At 38.8% G+C, this 21,105-nt stretch overlaps 1 protein-coding gene across 8 annotated transcripts in view; it reads right to left on the bottom strand.

Annotated features, from left to right (window-relative positions):
* Positions 1-21,105, bottom strand: part of ANK3 (ankyrin 3) — a 749,200-nt gene that overhangs the window by 62,775 nt on the left and 665,320 nt on the right. For all 8 annotated transcript variants that reach the window (XM_061405045.1, XM_061405049.1, XM_061405044.1 and 5 more), the window contains 2 exons: positions 2,624-2,835; positions 856-1,063 (listed from right to left, as the gene is read on the bottom strand). In XM_061405045.1, the coding sequence (XP_061261029.1) occupies positions 856-1,063; positions 2,624-2,835 (420 nt within the window). The remainder of the gene's footprint in view (positions 1-855; positions 1,064-2,623; positions 2,836-21,105) is intronic.

Consider the following 21,105-nt stretch of genomic DNA (forward strand, 5'->3'; position numbering starts at 1 on the left):
CTTGTAAGATATTAGATTAGATAAAAAATTACTTTTCTGTTTGTCTAGATACTAATGAATGGCTTAAACTTGGGGCACACAACTTCATTTTAAGCCACAATCTACAAGGGCAAAGATTTGTTGCTTCAGGTAGACAATATGATTTTTTAAAATACAACAATGGCAAGAACTATCAGAAAGTTGAGGAAGTCCATTTTATACTGCCTGAATCATTTAATTTTCCAGGCTAAAAGGGGAACCAGTCATTAAAATTATTCTTTAGAAAAAAAAAACAAATGAGAAAACCTATCTTAACCTTGGACTTTAAGTTAAACATCACGTTAGGTTAATCAGATGATGCTCTGGATTTTGGGAGCTTATCACAAAAGGTGCCTATCACCTAAACCCTGCATGTTTAGTCTCTTGGATCACACTTGTGAACAGAGTAGGTAAAAAGAATCATGTATTCACTGGGCTCTTCCCTACTCTTGGTGCTCTGTGGGAGCCTCTGTTTTCCCCAGAGTCCATCCAATTTCCTATAGCCTACGAGTGTTTCTAGGTCAGTAACCTAAGTCACGGAGAGATTACTAGATGCTCCAGTAAATTCAGTAATACCCTCAATCACCTTTAAAAAGCTCTATTATTAACACTAAACTTAAAAGCAGGAAAAATGGTATCACTGAATTTTAATGGTCATGCTATCAGCATCTTCAAGAAATAATTACAGGGATAATAGAGACAAGGTGATGGACAAGTAAAATGTTTTTTTTTTTTCCTACTCTATAATGTTGATAGGGATGTTTAAAGGCTTTCTGTCTTTGTACAGAATCATTGCAAGTGCTATGGCAAAAACAGCAAGAACAGCAACAACCAAACCTGTAATGCTACAGAGAAGGCGCAGATTGGGTGTGGTATCTCCTTTGTACCCATTGGAGACACCTTCTCCTGAGGCTGGGGGCACCGGAATGGTCATTGTGATAGGCTTATGGAATTTCCTTCTTCTTGGTTCCACAGTGACAATTGGGCTGAATGTTGCTTTGTTTCCAAGGATCTTTTTCACAATTTCATCTGGAACAGGCTGGGCCTAGAGACAAGAGAGAGGACCTTAAATGACTTAAATGAAGTTGGACATTTTTCTCTTATCAGAAAGTTGACTTTTTAATTGAGGAGGAAAAGACCAAAAACAACAACCAAAAAATGTCTTACTTCTGCTGTTAGCATTCTTGTGTATGCCTGGTGATGTCCATATGTATGGATTTCTGGTAGTTATACTTCTAAGAGCCCAATTGCTGTTTGAGGTACACATATGACCACCATTACAACAGAACAGCCACACCGTTTTCCAAAATGCTAGTTGCAGGACCATTTCTAATTCTCACCAGCAGGTGTGAACGCTCTAGTTGTTCTGCGTATGTGCTGACACTTGGAATTGTCCATCTTTTTTTAATGTTAGAGGTTTTACTGAGTGAAGTTTAGCATATTTTAATATGTTTATTGGTATTTGGAAATGGAAGAGACTATAACCCCCCAGAACTTTTGTTATTTTAAAGAAAACTTATTAAAAATTTACGGGGCAAAAAAAAAATCTCTCTTATTTTTCCTTTCTGTTTCAGTGAAGAATGAATCAAATACAACACTGTAGCAGGAACTAACAGCTCGAGTATGTCCCCAACAGAACACAGGCCTGGGCTTGCATGAAAGCGAGGGAATCAGATCTCAGAGCAGAGAAACCTCTCGGTCTAATCCGAAGGACAGCAGACACTGAGTCTACTATATTTTATATCTATGCAGGGCATTTAGTAAAATACTACAAAGGCAACTTATACTCATGTAAAAATGGATGTTTCCAGACTTAAGTAACAAAAAGGCATACGAGATTTCAATGGATGTCAATTCTAGTCTAACAAGGCTAATTTCTTCTTCTTCTTTTTGTTTCTTTGCTATTTGGAAAAATATTCAATATGGGGAGACAGTTGAAGGGAACTTCATATACTGAAATATAAGGTAGGTCCAAATGTTTACTGAACTCTCAAATTATTAATTACTATATTAAGTAACAAAACAAAGTTATTTCAGGTTATTTTCCTTATTCAGTAAGAAAAAAAAAAGTTCTGGCTAGGTTCTAACAGAAATGAATAAACGCAAGAAAGACCATTCTTGCCAAGATTTTCAGCCAGCTTTCCAAACCAAAACAGGTTCCAACTGGTTGGATAAAACCCAGCATTTATGATTTACTTGAACTAAAATTTGAAAGCTTGCAAGTTTCACTATTACTGATTTTTGTGATGTGGCATATCATAAACCAAATGCAATATGGTTTGTTTCTTTGTTGCTCCACATTACTGAAACAATAACCTATGATTTAAAAAAAAGATCTTTCATCTTTTTTTTTAATCATACAAACAAAAAAAAATGTTTCAAGTGATACATCTAAACAGAAAACCCCTAAAATATGTACCTATTTTGATAAGCCTCTTAGCTAACTTTATACTTTTTATTTAAAATAGATTGATGATTCCCCCAATGGCCCAATGCTTCAGTTAGCAATGTATCATTAGGATGAGTCATGACAGCAGTTTTCAGAGCAGAACATGCTCACATGCTCTCTCTGTGTACCAAGGAGAAAACTTTTTGTGAACATTACCTGGAGGCCTACTCGAATTCTTTTGGTTAAAGCACCCTCTGGGAAAGAAGCTTGGACAAGGGGCACAGTGGTGCTGCTCAGAATTCCACCTTCAGGACCAATCTGATTGCTTTCCTGCTTAATCCGTGAAACCACTGCAAAATACTGGGGGAAATCCTTAGTGATGATCCTGCAGATGCGCTTTTTCCCTAACTCCTCCAGGCTGTCAAGTTCTGAAAAGAAAAAGTGAATGAAAAAGCCATGAGAATAAGCCTACCTACACAATACCTTGAGACAAATCGGTGTGTCATTCTGACAGCTATTATTTAGATTCAGTAGTCAAAACAGAGCTTTATGATATAGAGAAAACTATAGTGAGCTTAAAATAATACTAAACTTTGCAAAAATATTTTATAAAGCTATTCATATGCAGAAAAATATTTCTACTAAAGAGGAATAAACATTTCAAAAACTGGCCTTTTGCCACAAACGGACAAATTTCTGCTCTTCAAGAAGAGATATGTTAATTCTGTAATTATTTATAATAATGCCCTCAACTGTCCAAAGAATGAGTCATAAAATAGAAGGGCCTCACAAGAAAGTAAGTACCTCACTATGTGTGAAAGACTCTGGAACTTTATTTGAAAATCTCTTTAAAATATTTTTAAATATTTGTTTTGATGTGGACCATTTTTCAAGTCTTTATTGAATTCATTGCAATATTCCTTCTGTTTTATGTTTTGTTCTTTTGGCTGCAAGCATGTGGGATCTTAGCTGCCTGACCAGGGGCTGAACCCACACGTCCTTCACTGGAAGGTGGATTCTTAATCACTGGAATGCCAGGGACGTCCCTAAAATATTTTTAAATTACCCAAATTATCTGTATCATCACCACTATCTGTCTACTCATCAATGGCCTTCATCCATCAGGCTCAATGTACCTACGAGTGGACACATCTTCTTCCCTTCTGTTCACCTGCAAACCTACTTCTTGCCCTGTAGTCCTAACTCTGGTGGGTGGTTTGTTTTACACCTTGCCCAGTCCTCCAGTCTGCTAGCTTTGACTGACTTTCCTTTGTACTTCATATCCAAAGATCAAAGTCCAGTTGGTTCTCTTTTGGAAATGGTGTACTCTCCTGTCATCCCTTTGGTTCAGACCCTGTTTCAACCAGGTCTCTGACTCTTTGTGATTCCATGCACTGTAGCCCACCAGGTTCCTCTGTCCATGGAATTTTCCAGGCAAGAATACTGGAGTGGGTTGCCGTTTTCTATTTCAGGAGATTTTCCCAACCCAGGGATTGAACTCACGACTCTTGCATCTCCTGCACTGGTGGGTGGATTCTTTATCTCTTGGTGCCACTGGGAAACCCACACTACCGACACCACCCCTTAACCATCTCCCTGTCCTTGCCTCCCCTTACTCCAGTCCACTTCCTACAGTGAAGCCAAATGGATTTCTTTCAAAAGCCCAACTTTATGCAGAATTCTGATAGGTTTAATGAAAATAAATGATTTTATACAACATACAAAATAATATTTGAGACTAAGAAGAGGAGAAAAGTATTTTAGAAAAGATTGTAAGGGGAAATTTATAAAATTTGCAAACTTATAAATATCATAATAAAAGAGTTATATAAAGAGACATTAAATATGTATAAGAAATATATAAGAATAGACAAGTAGGTCAGGGAGACAAAATAGAATCAAGAAATAGATTTACCTTCATATATGTGTACACATACACACATATATACATATATAGTATATACTTAAGCCCATATATATCTATTTTTATATATCTATTATGTATTTAGTATATTTAAATCAAAGTCATACATTTAAACTTTAATTCAGGAAAAGATGGTTTATTTAAAAGATGATGTTGATATAACTGAAAATCTATTTGGAAGAACAAAGCTAAAGCTCAATCACTATATCTTAACATATATTAATAAAAATTCCCTTTGGACAAGAGACTTAATTACTTAAAAATTAAAATATCACCAAAAAAAAAAAAATCAAGATAGTATCTTTTAGCCTTGGATAGGAGAAACTTTCATATTCAAAACTGGACACTCATACCTATGGCTGATTCATTTTCTGAATCATATTCATTGATATATGACAGAAACCAATAAAATATTATAAAGCAATTATCCTCCAATTAAATATAAAGTTAAAAAATGGACACTCAGAGGCCGAAAAGGCAGTTTTATAAAATTTAAATAACATTTATTTCCTAAAAAAAATTCTTTTAATTGGGAAGTTTTTGCTTTAGTTAGTTTTTAACTTTGTTAGTTTTTGCTGCACAGCAAAGTGAATCAGCTATATTACACATATACCTCCTCCCTCGTGGACCTTCTTCCCATCCCAGTCGTCTGGGTCACAACAGAGCACTGCGCTAAGCTCCTTGTAAAAGGCAGTTTGACTGTATAAAAATGTAACGCTTTCTATGGCAAAAATAGTAAACGAATGACAAAAGGTAGGCTGGGAAAGGTAACAGCCACACAACAAATGAAGAATTAATATGCTCAATACTAACGGCAGCTACAAGTTGTTGACAAGATGACAGAGAAACCAGCACAAACGGGCAAAATGTTATAAACAGGCGATTCACAGAAAACGGCCAATAAACCTATTAAAATATTCAATCTTCGTAATTTACATGGAAATACCAATTCAAACACAGTTCAACCTCCTGCTACACCCACCTCCGGGTAAGATTAAAAACCAATAATATTCAGAGAAAATTGGGGGAAAACAGATGTTTTCAGTCATTGCTGGTGGGTGTGAATAGCAATAATCTTTTGATAGTGTAATTGCTCATCTTCTATCAAAATGAAAATGCATCTATCCCTGGACCCAGCAATCCCATTTTCTGACTTTTATAAAGGGGAAATGAAAGTGAAGTAGCTCAGTTGTGTCCGACTCTTTGCAACCTCATGGACTGTAGCCTATCAGGCTCCTCTGTCCATGGGATTTTCAGGATACTCCAGGCAAGAATACTGGCATGGGTTGCCATTTCCTTCTCCAGGAGATCGTCCCGACCCAGGGATTGAACCCAGGTCTCCTGCATTGTAGGCAGACGCTTTACCGTCTGAGCCACCAGGGAAGACATTCTCTGATAAGCACAGGCAAAGCAGCATTGCTTGAACGATTAAAGCTTGAAAGAGCCGGTGTGCCCATCAGTAAGGGCACTGGTTTGATAAATCAGTTCATCCACACTCTCACTCCCACAGCAAGTGACTGGAGGATTCAGATCCATCCATTTCCCAAGGATTTACTGAGGACACACTGTGTGCTGGCCCTGGTCTAGTCACCAGGGGTGCAGCAGAGAGCAAACTAAAGTCACGGCCGCAGGCGGAGTACAGTCTAATGGGTGCAGGAGCAGGAAATGCCTCTCTGAGGAGGTGGCGTTAGAGGTGAGCTGCGAGGAAAGGAGGGAGCCAGACAGGTAGTGATTGACATGTGTGTAAAGTGAGGGAAGAAACAAGATGCGGAGCAACATGCATAGTATGATCCTTTTTAGAGGAAAAGCATGATCTATGTTGGTATACTTTTATAAGAGAAATTTGCAGAAGAAACCTTCTACGCTGTTAGCACTGGGAACTGGAGTTGGAGGTGAAGTGAAGAGAGGGTGGGGAATAAGAGAGTGTTACCTTTGGGTTTACATGCTGGGCTGGTTTTAATCGCTACAATCCCTACACTTTGGGGAGGGGATTGCTTTTGTTTTGTTGTTTGCTACTCACAGAAACCTCCTTCCGTTTCCCCTGACACCTACAGTACCTGCCTACCATCGCTCCACTGTGAACGCGTCTGCCTCCTCTATTAGACACAGGGCTGAGATTATGGCATATTCTACATAGAAATGTGTAGAAAGGTAAAACAGATGGTTAGGTAATTGGATCAGTGACATATTCTCATTTTACAGATTAACCACTACCAAGTTAACTGTTAACTAGGAGAGAAACAGGGTCAACCCAGATCAAAGATGGAACTGGAATCTTGGTCCAACATTTGTTTTTTTAACCATCTCCTTCCCCTCTGCTCTATCAAAACCTAAATACTGAGTCTCTAGTGAAGAAAAAGAAAACAAAAGTAAATAATAATAATAATTTTAAAAGCCTACTATAGAAAAAACAGGAAGGAATCCAAGAGTTTGTTCAGGAAAATATTCCGGGCAAGTTTTCACCTATTCAGCACTTGACAGAGAATAAAAGTTTCCATTCAGAGCAGATATATTTCCTTTCCCATGATTTGGCTTATTTTAAAAAGTCTGAATTCCCAGAGGAGTTCATAATGTCTGCTCCAACTGAGAAAGTTCTTATAGTTTGTTTCAACTGCTGTGCAACTCATCACCATCAGCTAAGTAGATTCTTTTTTTCCTTCTGTCTCAAAGCTATGATTATGTCCTCCTTTAGAAATGGCTCAGGATTCCACATAGTGCAAGCAATTTACATGGACTCTGCCATGAAATTACACCCTTCAAACAAGACAGATGTCCTAAACTGAAATGTAACAAGTGTGTATCCTGTGAGTATTAAGCTTACTCCAGTCAGTCTGGACCCACTGGAAGGAGTAAGACATCTTTCTGGGCACTTGTGATAATGTGTACTTCTTAGCTGCTCGTGTTTGTGAGTGTTATTTGTGTGTGCATGTACATTTGTGAGGAGTTACAGTAGCTTGGACAGCATGGAGATCAAACTAGTCAATTCTAAAGGAAATCAACCGTGAATACTCATTGGAACTGAAGCTCCAACACTTCGGCCACCTGATGCGAAGAGTTGACTCATTGGAAAACACCCTGATGCTGGGAAAGACTGAAGGCAGAAGACAGAGGGCAGCAGAGGATGAGATGGTTGCATAGCATCGCCGATTCAATGGACATGATCTTGGACAAACTCAGGGAGATAGTGAGGGACAGGGAAGCCTGGCATGCTGCGGTCCACGGGTTGCAAAGAGTTGGACACAATTTAGTGACTGAAAAACAACAACAAGGTAGAAACAGATGTTTTGCCCCTGGAAACAAATGCAGTGGGCTTAGGAAGAACTGCCGCTTTGTATAACGGAGGTCACTTTGTCACACTTAGGCCACATTACCTTGCGTGAAGCACCAGGCAACTCCAACTAGGTGCGGTGTACCTGTCAGATGCAGCAAAGAGTGGTAAATGGAGGAGCTTCATGCTCAGTTTCTGGCATATTTTAGGATTTGCCAGTGCTCAGGGACCCTCTGTGTTGTACTCAATCTCTTTTAAAGCTGTTGGCAATTCCTCTGTCACCTAGCTCCCAGAGCAGTGTGTGCCCAAACTGGCCACATCAGAGATAACACAGTGTTATGTGTTAATAGCAGAGACTCCTAGGCTTCTGTAATGGAGATTCTGAGTTGGGAGTCCAGGGATGGACCCTGAAACCTCCCTACTCAACTCAGGTGACTTTATGACTTGACATAGTTGAGAAGCAAAGTCTTAGTAGACTCTTGCCCTGTATCTGTCTTTAAGTATCCAGACCCCAAATTATTAAAAACATTACAACAGGATCCCATGAAAAACAAGGACATTTCAATATGAGAAGAGGTACTTATGGGGGAACAATAAATATCTATTAGTTTTAAATGATTTTTAAGAGGAAATACTAAACCACTCCATAGCTATAGAATTAAAGGAGACAAGGGCATAAAAAATATTAAAATCTTCTTACTTTTCAGGATGATTCTAATACCTGCACAATGAAAGGACTCTGGAATCCCTCTCTTTTAAATCTGTTACTAGTAAAGTTTTTTTTTTTTCCCCTCTCTCTCTTACATACACCGACATCAAAGGGAAAAGAAAGGTGAGTTCTGAAATCAGTTTGGCCACGAGGAAGGTTAAAATTTACACTTACTGCATGTCTACTTTGTGGCAGGTCAATTACTATTTTGCCCACATAGCATTTTGGTGAAGTAAGTGTCTGAAGTTCAGAGAGGTTAAGTGACTTGCCCAAATTAACTTAGCTGGTCTGCTTTAGAGCTAAGACCCAGGTGGGAGAAGGGACGAAACCACACAGACAATGGACATCAATCACTATATAACACAGTTTGTGGGCTTGCTAGCACATGGTTTGCTGCCGCTGCTGTTTAGTTACTAAGTCGTGCCCTACTCTTTGCAACCCCGTGGACTGTAGCCCACCAGGCTCCTCTGTCCACGGGATTTCCCAGGCAAGAATACTGGAGTGGCAGTGGGTTGCCATTTCATTCTCCAGGGCCTCTTCCTGCCTTAGGAATCGAACCTGCATCTCCTGCTTGCCAGGCAGATTCTTTAACACTGAACCACTGGTTAGTGGTTGATAAACAGATAAGTAGTGGATAGATAATGAGTAGTGAATAGATAATGATAAATGGATGAATAGAGGGTATCAGGGTTTTCCTGATAGCTCAGTTGGTAAAGAATCCGCCTGCAATGCAGGAGACCCCGGTTCAACTCCTGGGTTGGGAAGATCCCCTGGAGAAGGGATAGGCTACCCACTCCAGTATTCTTGGGCTTCCCTGTGGCTCAGCTGGTAAAGAATTGGCCTGCAATGCGGAAAACCTAGGTTCAATACCTGGGTTGGGAAGCTTCCCTGGAGAAGCTTCTAGTATTCTGGTCTGGAGAATTCCATGGACTGTATAGTTCATGGGGTCACAAAGAATCAGACACAACTGAGCGACTTCCACTTAGTGGATAGATATGCAAACACCCTGATCCAAAAGATGACATGACTTCTTATTGGCTCACTCCAGAAGCAGAAAGCTCTGATGACAGTGGAATGAGAAATGGAAGCTAATGTTCTCCAGCATTCTTGCCTTGCTGATGAATGATACATTTCTTAAGTACCTTGTAACTCATTTAGTTTCCTTCTTGGTAAAAGGTGTGACAGCATTCTCTGCAAATGAGATTTTGCAACGGAGCAAGAAGGATCATAAAATGCTTGGCAAATATGAATGCTTATGAAGGTCATAATACAATGAACCATAAATAACAGAACTGAAATCACATGCCCACGAAATAAGTTTTTCTTAAAGCATTTAAACGATCACCTTGATCAGTTTGGCCTCACTCTTACATGCATGTCATAAATGTCTTGATAACTTCGTTAAATGAGTCCATGACTCTCTCTCCTGTATGGAATCTGTTTTCTAAAGGCTGTTTGTGATCTGCAGGTTTGAGAGTGAATAGTCTACAGAAGAAATGCAAGCTAAAGGTTTCACAAAGGATGATTTCTGTATCTGGGGTTTCATTTCTGGTCATGTGAATGTTCTCTTAGCTTGCTCTTCTAAGAATGGAGTATTTAATAATGAGTGGTGAGAAAAAAATGGAGTCTTAGAATATCAGAATTCAAAAGGGCAGGCTAGCTCATATGGGTCTATGGAAAGTTTTTGTAGACAAGTATCTTAGGTTCAAATCCAGTTCTCAAACCAGTGAGCTTGGACTTTGGACAGATTCCTGAACTCTGAGCCCTACATTACTTGTTTATAAGATCAGGATAAGAAATTTTCCTCTGCAATAGATATAACAAATAAATGATACAAAACCCCCAGCACAGCTCCGTTGACCTAACTCAGGTTGCATATTCTTTCCAAGGTCATACAACCTTGGATAGAGGAGAGCCATAGAGCCTGCCTGTGGCAGATCTAAGCTTGGATTTCTTTTAAAGAAAAATCACACTATTTCTGTTTTGCATCTCTACAAGTGTATAAATCAGAACTGCTATCATTTTAATCTCATTCAGTTTTTAAGAGAAAATTTCCCAATAACAGAACTTTAGGTAGCAGATAAATTGGGAGAAATGAGGGAAATAAAAGATAAACTTATAGTATTTAACTCTGGCTATAAAATTTGGTGGCTCAGACAGTAAAGAATCTGCCTGCAATTCAGGAGACCTAGGTTCAATCCCTGGGTTAGGAAGATCCCATGGAGAAGGGAATGACTACCCACTCCAGTATTCTTGCCTGCAGAATTCCATGGATAGAGGAACCCAGGCAGGCGACTGTCCATGGGATCACAGAGTCAGACATGACTGAGGAACTAATATTTTTTTTTTCATAGAATATGGGGAGCAATAGCACACTTATAATATACTGAAATATTTCAGAAAATTATAGACATTCATTTCTTGGAACTAAAGTTCAGCTCCATCTGAACATGCAACTTTTGGAACAAGCCCTCTGTGAGGTTACAGGAAAAAACCCTCAAATTATAAACTTGACCCTTCTTCCTCAAAGAAAACATAGTAGGAACTTTTTCAATTTTTATTTTGGAAAAATTAGATTCATGGGAAGTTGCAAAGATTGTACAGAAAGGTCCCATAATTTTAGTAATTTAACTCACTGAATTCTGGCATCTGCTATTCATCTGTCTGAATTAGCATTATTTTACACCAAGGTAGAGACCTTTGTTATTCAGATTTGCACAAGTAATTGAGGGCTAATGATGCAGAATGTCTGGAAACAATGACATATCTGTTTGGTTTTCCCTCCAGGTTTAGCAATCCCTATAATTTCTAATGACCCTATATCTTGAAGTTAATTTTTAGAAAACTAATTTCTAGTCATTACATGCCCTTTTCCTGCTTCCCAGACCCCCCTCTCCTCATTTGTGGCATCCATTCGTTTAGAAGTTGCTTTCTCTCTTAGATATGGGTCACTAAATTACTGAGGAAATGTATCACCGAGAGTGGCAGCACATGCCCGGATAAAAGTCATTCATTTCTTCATTCGGTCAACACATTATGATGAAGAGACAATACTGCTAAGAGCTGTTACGTACATGGGGCATAATGACTGTCACCAGTCAGAGCCATTCTCTGCGCACATGAGCTTTACAGTCCACCATGAAGACAGCAAAGTTCAAAGCTGCTTACAGAAGAAGACAGGCCAGGTGCCGTAGACTATTTACCAGGTGGATCTAACTTAGACTGGGCTTTAGGGAATGCTTCCTGGAGGAAGAGAAGTCAGGGAGGGCATGTTTGGCCACGCTGGAATAATCAATCATTCTAAGGTTTTCTGCTATGACTGCAGAAGCCTCGTATTCTTTGCATCTGCTTCTCCATGTTATTTTCTAGAAAAATATTCTTCCACATTAGATTACTTTTCTATTTATGTAAATAAAAAGCCTTTTAAGCAATTAGCCCCCTTATATAACTTTCCTCAACCCTTCTTTTAATCGTAGGTACTATATCCAGAGAAGAAACAATGAATATAATCCTATCTTCAAAATCAGGATCGGATATAATGTCTTAAAGCTAAACACCAGTCAGTAACTCAGCATGTGGCGCAAACATGGAAGTGCACTGTGCTCCGAGGGGCCTAGACCTGCAAGTCGGCCTCATTCATACCGACACCGAAGGCACTGCAGGATACGGCCCAGTCTCTCACACTCCTTCAGTGTCCCTGGAGGGCGCTGAGGCCCCCACCTGACATCTGTGACAGGATGTCTGATGTCATTTTTGAACCCAATAATGGTTCATTAAGACATGGAATTGCTAGCAAGTCCATCGCACAGACGTGTATAAAACTTGGCATTGGTACTGCTCATCTGCTTTGGTCCTGTTTTTATCCCCTGACTAGCAGGGGTGATGGAATTGCTCTGGTCCAGTCATGTACATGGTGGGCATCATTCCATTGATTTAAAGTAACTTTTATACGGCAATGGACTGAGAGCAAGTTAGTATTGTGTTATGGTTCAATTAATAGTTTCTTAGCATGCTTTTTCTTTTTTTTTTTTCCCCTTTACACTCCAACCAAAGTCCTGACTTGGTTAAGTTCAGTTTTTACTTTTTCCTCCAGAATTTTTCAAAATTGGTAATAGATTTCTCCAACAGGTGGTGCTGTGTGCAACATAAAGCTACATACTCCACTTATCAGTGCTCTATTGATTCTACGATCTAACTTGACAATTTACGATCACTGTTAGGTCTCATGGTTGATAAAGTAAAAATCAGTTCAATTGAAAAGAACCAAAGTAGCAATTTTTAACTGAAAAGCATGTTTCTAAAATATGATCGATATAGTTAGACAATAAATTATGAACATTTTATTTTCTGTTAAGCTATATAATTAGTATAAATTTTCCTTTCCTACTTCAATTTATAGGAAAACAATATATGTAATTATTTAATCTAAAATATATTACCATAAAATTTTATTTGCTCTCATCTGAACGTTAAGCAGTGTTAACAAGTGAGGAAATATTTTCCTAGTGCTGTAATACTGTTTGGAGAACTTCAGCAACATTTTGTTCCAATACAGTGATTGGGATTTTAAAATAATAGCAAAATTCACATATCTTCAAAGCATGCTTTTGATACTCAGGTAGTAATGATTTTGATTTTTAAATCTAATAGATTTAAGACCTACTATGTATAAAGCAAAATCTACTACTGTCCATGGTAGTGCTGTCTAAAAAAATACAATGCACACCATATATATAATTAAAAAATTAATAGCCACACTAAAAAATTAAAGAGGAATAGGAGGAGCCTGGTAGGCCGCAGTCCATGGGGTCGCTAAGAGTCAGGCACGACTGAGCGACTTCCTTTTCACTTTTCACTTTCATGCATTGGAGAAGGAAATGGCAACCCACTCCAGCGTTCTTGCCTGGAGAATCCCAGGGACGGGGAGCCTGGTGGGCTGCCGTCTCTGGGGTCGCACAGAGTCGGACACAACTGAAGTGCTTAGCAGGCGAAATTATTTTTAACAGTATGTTTTCTTTATTTCAGTATATCCCAAATGTTACTATCTCAACATTTAATTAATGTAGAAATTATAAATGAGATGTATGTTGGGGGGTACTAAATCTTCATATCTCTGGTATATTTTATATTTATACTTGCAGCACATCTCAGTTTGTATTAGCCCTATTTCAGGTACTCTCTGGCCACATGTAGCTAGTGGCTACTGTATTGGTCAGTCCAGGACTGAGCATTTCTCAAACTCTTCAATTCTTAAGACCTCTAAGGAGGAAGGATTCTTTTACTAATAAATATTACTCCCAGGTCCAGTATAACCACAAACTATACACCATCCCTTTGGGGTCTGAATTTATTCGATTTATTTTATTGAACTTTAGTTGATTTCTAATGTGTTAGTTTCTGCAGTACATCACAGTGATTCAGACAGATATATATATTCTTTTTCATATGCTTTTCCATTATAGTCTATTACGGGGTATTGAGTATAGTTCCCTGTACTATATGGTAGGACCTTGTTGTTTACCGATTCTATATATATAGTAGCTTGTATCTGCTAATCCCACACTCCTAATCCAGCCCTCTCCCCATATCCCCTCTCACCGGAAGCACAATTTTAAACATGGTGAATTGAACTTTGTTAGTTTAATTCAAGTAAGGTGTTAATTAAACTTTCAAAGTGGATTCAATTTGCTGCACTTGAAAGATGATGCTTTTGCAGGAGCAGAATGAGTACTTTTGTTTTGCGGTACCTTTTTCTCTCCTGAGAAAACACCAGTGAACAAGTGCTAGAGCAAGATTTATGTCTGCTGCCAGATAGAAAAGTGGCTCCTGCTACGTGATACCTTAGTGGTAACAGCAGGTTCTTCACACCCAGACCAGCTGTCCTCTGTGTCATTCTAGCCTCTTCTTTCAGTAGAACTTTGCTAACACACCTGCTTCACTAGCATAATCACTGATGCCTTTGTTCCTGAGCTTGCTAGTGCCACAAAGAACTCGTTTTCATCTTATTCTGCAGTGACCGTCTTTCCTGAATACACATCACGTCTTTTGGAATCATACAAGAAGTAAGAGGGTACCTTGATTCATAATGGAAAACTTAAATAGCAAATGACACTTCTGTCACCTTTTCTTGCACACAAAGCACGTTTATAGGCATCCTCTAGCCGCTGGACTGGACAAGGTCAGTTTTCATTCCAATCCCAAAGAAGAGCAAGGCCAAAGAATGTTCAAACTACCATACAATGGCACTCATTTCACATTAAGGTTATGCTCAAAATTCTTCAAGCTAGGCTTCAGCAGTATGTGAACTGAGAACTTTCAGATGTAAAAGCTGGGTTTAGAATACGCAGAGGAACCAGAGATCAAATTGCCAACAATTGTTAAATTATAGAGAAAGCAAGGGAATTCCAGAAAAACATCTACTTCTGCTTCACTGACTATGCTAAAGCCTTAACCTTTGAATTTGTGGATCACAACGAACTTTGGGAAATTCTTAAAAAAATGAGAATACCAGACCACCTTAGCTGCCTCCTGAGAAACCTGTGTGTGGATCAAGAAGCAACAGTTAGAACTGGACATGGAATAACTGACTGTTTCAAAGTTGGGAAAGGAATACAACTAGGCTGTATATTGTCACCCTGCTTATTTAACTTATATTCAGAGTATATCATGCAAAACGCCAGGCTGGATGAATCACAAGCTGGAATCAAGACTGCTGAGAGAAATATCGACAACCTCAGATATGCAGATGATACCATTCTAATGGCAGAAAGTGAAGAGGAACTAAAGAGCCTCTTGATGATGGTGAAAGACGAGAGTGAAAAAACTGGTTTGAAATTCAACATTAAAAAAAAAAAACAAAAAACTAAGATCATGGCATCTGGTCCCATCAGTTCATGGCAAATAGAAGGGGAAAAAGTGGAAGCAGTGACAAGTTTTTTTTTTCCTTGGGTTTTAAAATCACTGCAGATGGTGACTGTAGCCATGAAATTAAAAGGCACCTGCTCCTTGGAAGGAAAGCTACGACAAATGTAAACAGTGTATTAAGAAGCAGAGATGTCACGTTGCTGACAAAGGTCCATATAGTGAAAGCTATGGTTTTCCCAGTGGTCATGTATAGATGTGAGAGTTGGACCATAAACAAGGCTGAGCTCCAAAGAATCGATGCTTTCAAACTGTGGTGCTGGAGAAGACTCTTAAGAGTCCCTTGGACTGCAAGGAGATCCAACCAGTCAATCCTAAAGGAATCAACCCTGAATATTCATTGGAAGGACTGATGCTGAAACATACTCCAATACTTTGGCCACCCAATGTGAAGAGCTGACTTACTAGAAAAGACACTGATGCTGGGAAAGACTAAAGACAGAAGGGGAAGGGGGGTGGCAGAGGATGAGATGGTTAGATAGCATCCCTGACTCAGTGGACATGAGCAATTTGGGCAAACTCTGGGAGGCAGAGAAAACAGAGGAGCCTGGCAGGCTACAGTGCATGGGGTCACAAACAGTTGGACATGACTTAGCGACTGAATAGGGCATCCTTCATTTGAGAAGATACAGAGGTGAGGGAGTATTATAGAAAAACAACTAGATTTAGAGTCCAAATTTTGGAAGTCTAGATCTATCAACCTACTCTTCCCTGAATGGGTGGTGGTGGTGGGATTCCACTAGCCCTGGTGGTGTCCTTGTGTGATTTGGAAACGGGCATCCACTTGAAGTGGACACAGCCCTCCAAGTATATGGCATGCTAACTAGACAGTACTTTTGAAAAAAAAAAAAAAAGATAAAAATGACCCTTTGACCTCAAGGCCAGTGTCAGAGCACATGACTTGGCAAGTTGAAGAGGCAAGATTTCTGCCCCTGCTTGCTCTCCTGCCCAACTGTATGCACATGGAAACTGTGTGTATGGCTAGCTTTGAGTGTGGTTCCCATGCGTCAGACATTGTGCTATGAAATTTACATATTTCAGCTCATGCATTCCCCATTAGTTCTCTACGAGGTTAGAGAGGCTTAGGGCTAGTAAGTGGTGGAGCCAGGACGAGAATTCCAGCCTGTGTGACATCCGCAGTTCATAACCCTAATGACCAAACTCCATTGTGCAAGTTCCCCTCCTCTTTGGACTTGCTTCTCTGGACAGAGGAGCCTGGTAGGCTACAGTCCATGGGGTCGCGATAAGTCAGACACGACTGAGCGACTGAACTGACTGACCAACTTCCCTGGAGTTACAATTTGATTGTGCACACCGAAAGGTTTTGCAAGTTTTAAAAATACTATAGAACCATAGCCTAATCTTTATAATTGGGTTGCTTAGTAAAAAAGAAAGAGTACATATATATATATCACTGATCAAAGTACTGGCTAAGATGCTTTCTAAACACTTGGGTTTTAAGATTTTCAGAGAAGGGGGTACACTAGGACTAGTTATAAAAGTAGAATATCGGTTAGTTATAAAATAACAGAATTCATTTATGGAAAAGAGGGTTAAAATGAGACATTTATAATAAGACAGGTATTATCAATGATCACTTCCCATAGATGACAGATAAGGCCTAATGATTACAAACTGGGGAAATTAATAGGTTAAATAAAGCTATAGTAGGATGAGTTATCGGAGAAGGCAATGGCACCCCACTCCAGTACTCTTGCCTGGAAAATCCCATGGACGGAGGTGCCTGGTAGGTTGCAGTCCATGGGGTTGCCAAGAGTCAGACACGACTGAGCGACTTCACTTTCACTTTTCACTTTCATGCATTGGAGAAGGAAATGGCAACCCACTCCAGTGTTCTTGCCTGGAGAATCCCAGGGACGGGGGAGCCTGGTGGGCTACTATCTATGGGGTCGCACAGAGTTGGACACGACTGAAGCGACTTAGCAGCAGCAGTAGGAGCAGGATGAGTTATCTCTTTTTTCCTTTAAGGACGGTCACTGGCTTATTTTATGTACTATTTTTATCTCGCTAATTAACAGCTATCCAGGGGACAGAGTGGAGAGAGTAGAAAATAACATGAAACCTCAGGCTTTTCTTCCCACAAGAACTCTTGGACCTTAAAGGAAAAAGAAGGGTTAGATTTTTAGAGACAGACTCATGTTTATTTTTGCCTGATTTTCAGGCAGGGAGGTTCCAGTAAAAACGAAGTTTCTCTGGGGATAGAACAAGAGTGGTGGTAGGTGGTTCTTGAGCTGGGTATGAAATCTGATCAATTAAGTTTCAGTTATAAAATGTGTGTCTTGGTTCCTTCATTATTATTACTTTTAAATTTAATAATAGTCCTCATTTTTCCTGTTGTGGCCTCCAGTGCTTGATTTTTTTAAACTTGGAAGTACTTACATTTCCTTTTAATTGTCTAAAATGGAACCAGAGTTTATCTGGTCTTTAAAAATGTAGCAAAGCAACTCTATCCACTATTTCCAAGATAGCATGTAGAATCCAGGACAGAGGGCTGTATCATTGTATCTTTAAAACATCACACAGATGCCCTTAGTATGGTAGTGTTTGGGGAGTCAGTTGTCTAAGCAAAGATAGGAAGACTTCCTATTTGAAAATTAGCTTGTTGAAAACAAAATGAAGACATGTCAGCATGAGATCTTAAAAATCCATTCCATCAAGAAACTTTAAAATTTAAAAAAAAAAAAAATCCGCTTGTGCCTGATAGGATATACTATAATATGTGCTCAAAAATGAAGAACATACTTTAGAATCCACAATGGTGGCTGCTTGCAGTTAATTAAAAAAATTAAACATTACCTTCCTCACTTGCTCTAGTCACATTTCAGGTACTCAAGATTTACATGTGACTAGTGATTACTAGTGAGTACTGGAATGGGGTGCCATTGCCTTCTCCAAGTGATTACTGTTGGATATTCCCATCATTATAGAAAATTCCACTGGACAACATTCTCTTAGAATATTCAATATTCTTCCTAAAATACTTTCTCAGAACTGTCCTCAAGGTAAATGTTCCCCTTTAACTTTTTCCCCTGGAGACTAACATTAGTGAAGTTGAGGGTAGGAGAAATAGACTGATGTGAACTTTCCTCTAGAGCTACATATTATGCGATGGTTCCTCCTCCTGCCCAGTGGGTGGGTGTCTAAGTCAGCACTGTGCCCAGTACTGGTGGCTCAAACATTATTTAGACACATACCCTGCCCTCAGCAGCTTACATCATCAAGGTAGCTCTTGGTTAAAAGTAAAATAAAATCCTTGTGTAGAGGATGCTACCTTTAAAAAACTGGTAATCAACAACAGCATTTAAGAAATACTGGATACATGAAAATATTTTAATACTTTATTTTCCTTAAAACAAACAATCAAAAACTATCCTTTTTTGAAAACCCATTTATCTTATTCTCTCCATTTCTTTTGCCTGAATCATCCATATTTTTTTACTCTTTTCAAAATGCTAATTCAGCTCTTTCCTTTAGGATTTATTCTTTTTAAAACCTTTGATTGTGTTTTCTTGTAAATTTCCATACAAAAGACTGACTATACTTTCATGCTGCAAAATCAATTAAGGTAACAAAAATCAGAAATCTTAATCACCACTGCATGTTCCCATCCATCAAAAATTATCTGAAGTTGTATATGGTATAGGATATAAATATCAATATTATATATAAATATTTACTATATACTTATTACATGTATAACATTTAAAGTGACTATTCTCAATGTTGAAATCTAGAGGTTTGTAGGAATTTTTCTTTTTTGGTTTATTTTCCTCTCCACAGGACACACGTTCCTAAAATAAGTGGAATAGTTAAAAGTTTTTGCAAACAGGTAGAATAGATTTCAACCCTGGTGCTGCTTCTTAGTTGGGGTAACTTTTTATAAGTTACTTAACTTACTTGAACTTCAGTTCCCTCATCTATAAAGTAGGGTTAAAACTACCTACCTTGCTTTCACTTAAAATTTTAATATATAAATGCATTCATCAGTGCCTCGTGAATGCTAGACTCTCAACAATGATTAGATTCCCTTTACCTTGCTGTAAAGACATTTTAAAATTCTTGGCTGGCTGTGATTCACCATGTCTTATACAAAACCTTTGGTATGACAATATTTTTCTATGGAATGAATATAATAGTGACAATTATGTCCAGATACAATAGCTGACATGTATCAAGGGCTGAGTAAGTAACAAGGGCTGTATTTGAAAAGTGATTCACATAATGATTATTTTTTCTTAACAGCAGCCCTGTGAAGTGAGGAAGGTAATCTCCACTTTGCAGAAGCAACAGAGGCTCATGGGATCCAAGAGCTTGTCCACAGTCGTCCCTCAGACACCCTCGAGTCTGTGTCGCTCCTTCACGCACACTTTACAACCAGGAGAGCCTATGTTAGATGCTTTCTAAAAGCCAGTGAATTAAATGTGAAGGTAGTGAATTTTATAGTATGTGAATTAGATCTCCAGTAAAAACGCTATGTAGAGCAGTTGCTGGATGTGTAGGGACTAGCAAGTTAGTATAAAGTTTAGCTTTCTTTATGGTGAGCTTGCTCTACCTCTCTCTCTTTCAACATTTTAAAAAGAAAACACTATACCAAGTACCCACTCTCAAAACAAGTCTATTCACAATGTCTGCTAAGAAAAACTACTATGATTCTAAGGGTTAGACAGCCCGAAGAAGGTGTATATGAGAAGGTGACATGCTTGCTTTAGGCCTGTCTTACCAGATCAAGGAAAAAGACACTGGAAGCACCAAAGACTCCAATCATTAGCCTGAACCTCATTTTTAAAAAACTGATTAGAATCCAGGAGAAATAAAAAATCTATAAGAAAAATCTGGGAGAAGATTGAGATAAAAGAAAAGGGATGGAAATAATAATTTCCCAAACAAAAAGTAAACACTACCATATGATCCAGCAATCCCACTCCTGGAGAAAACAATAATTTGAAAAGATACATGTACTCCAGTGTTCACTGCAGCACTATTTATCATAGCCAAGACATGGAAGCAACCCAAATGTCCATCGACAGAGGAATGGATAAAGAAGATGTCATACATATATACACATATATATATAATGGAATATTACTAAGCCATAAAAGGAATGAAATAATGCTGTTTCCAGTCACATGAATGGATCTAGAGATTGTCATACTGAGTGAGGTCAGAGAGAGAAAGACAAATATCATATTATATCACTTACATATATAGTCTAAAATGGTACAAATGAATTTATCTGCAAAACAGAAATAGAGTCACAAATGTAGAAAACAAACTTAGGGTTTCCAGGGAGTAAAGAAGGGAAGGAAAAACTGGGAGACTGGGATGGACATATATACACTCCTACCACCTGATCTGCCTCTTGAGAAATCTGTATGCAGGTGAGGAAGCAACAGTTAGAACTGGACATGGAACAACAGACTGGTTCCAAATAGGATAGGGAGTATGTCAAGGCTGTATATTGTCACCTTGCTTATTTAACTTATATGCAGAATACATCATGAGAAACGCTGGGCTGGAAGAAACACAAGCTGGAATCAAGATTGCTGGGAGAAATATCAATAACCTCAGATATGCAGATGACACCACCCTTATGGCAGAAAGTGAAGAGGAACTCAAAAGCCTCTTGATGAAAGTGAAAGTGGAGAGTGAAAAAGTTGGCTTAAAGCTCAACATTCAGAAAACGAAGATCATGGCATCCGGTCCCATCACTTCATGGGAAATAGATGGGGAAACAGTGGAAACAGTGTCAGACTTTATTTTTCTGGGCTCCAAAATCACTACAGATGGTGACTGTAGCCATGAAATTAAAAGAGGCTTACTCCTTGGAAGGAAAGTTATGACCAACCTAGATAGCA

This window comes from Bos javanicus, chromosome 28, assembly GCF_032452875.1.
Source record: "Bos javanicus breed banteng chromosome 28, ARS-OSU_banteng_1.0, whole genome shotgun sequence".
In the NCBI taxonomy this organism is placed as follows: domain Eukaryota; kingdom Metazoa; phylum Chordata; class Mammalia; order Artiodactyla; family Bovidae; genus Bos; species Bos javanicus.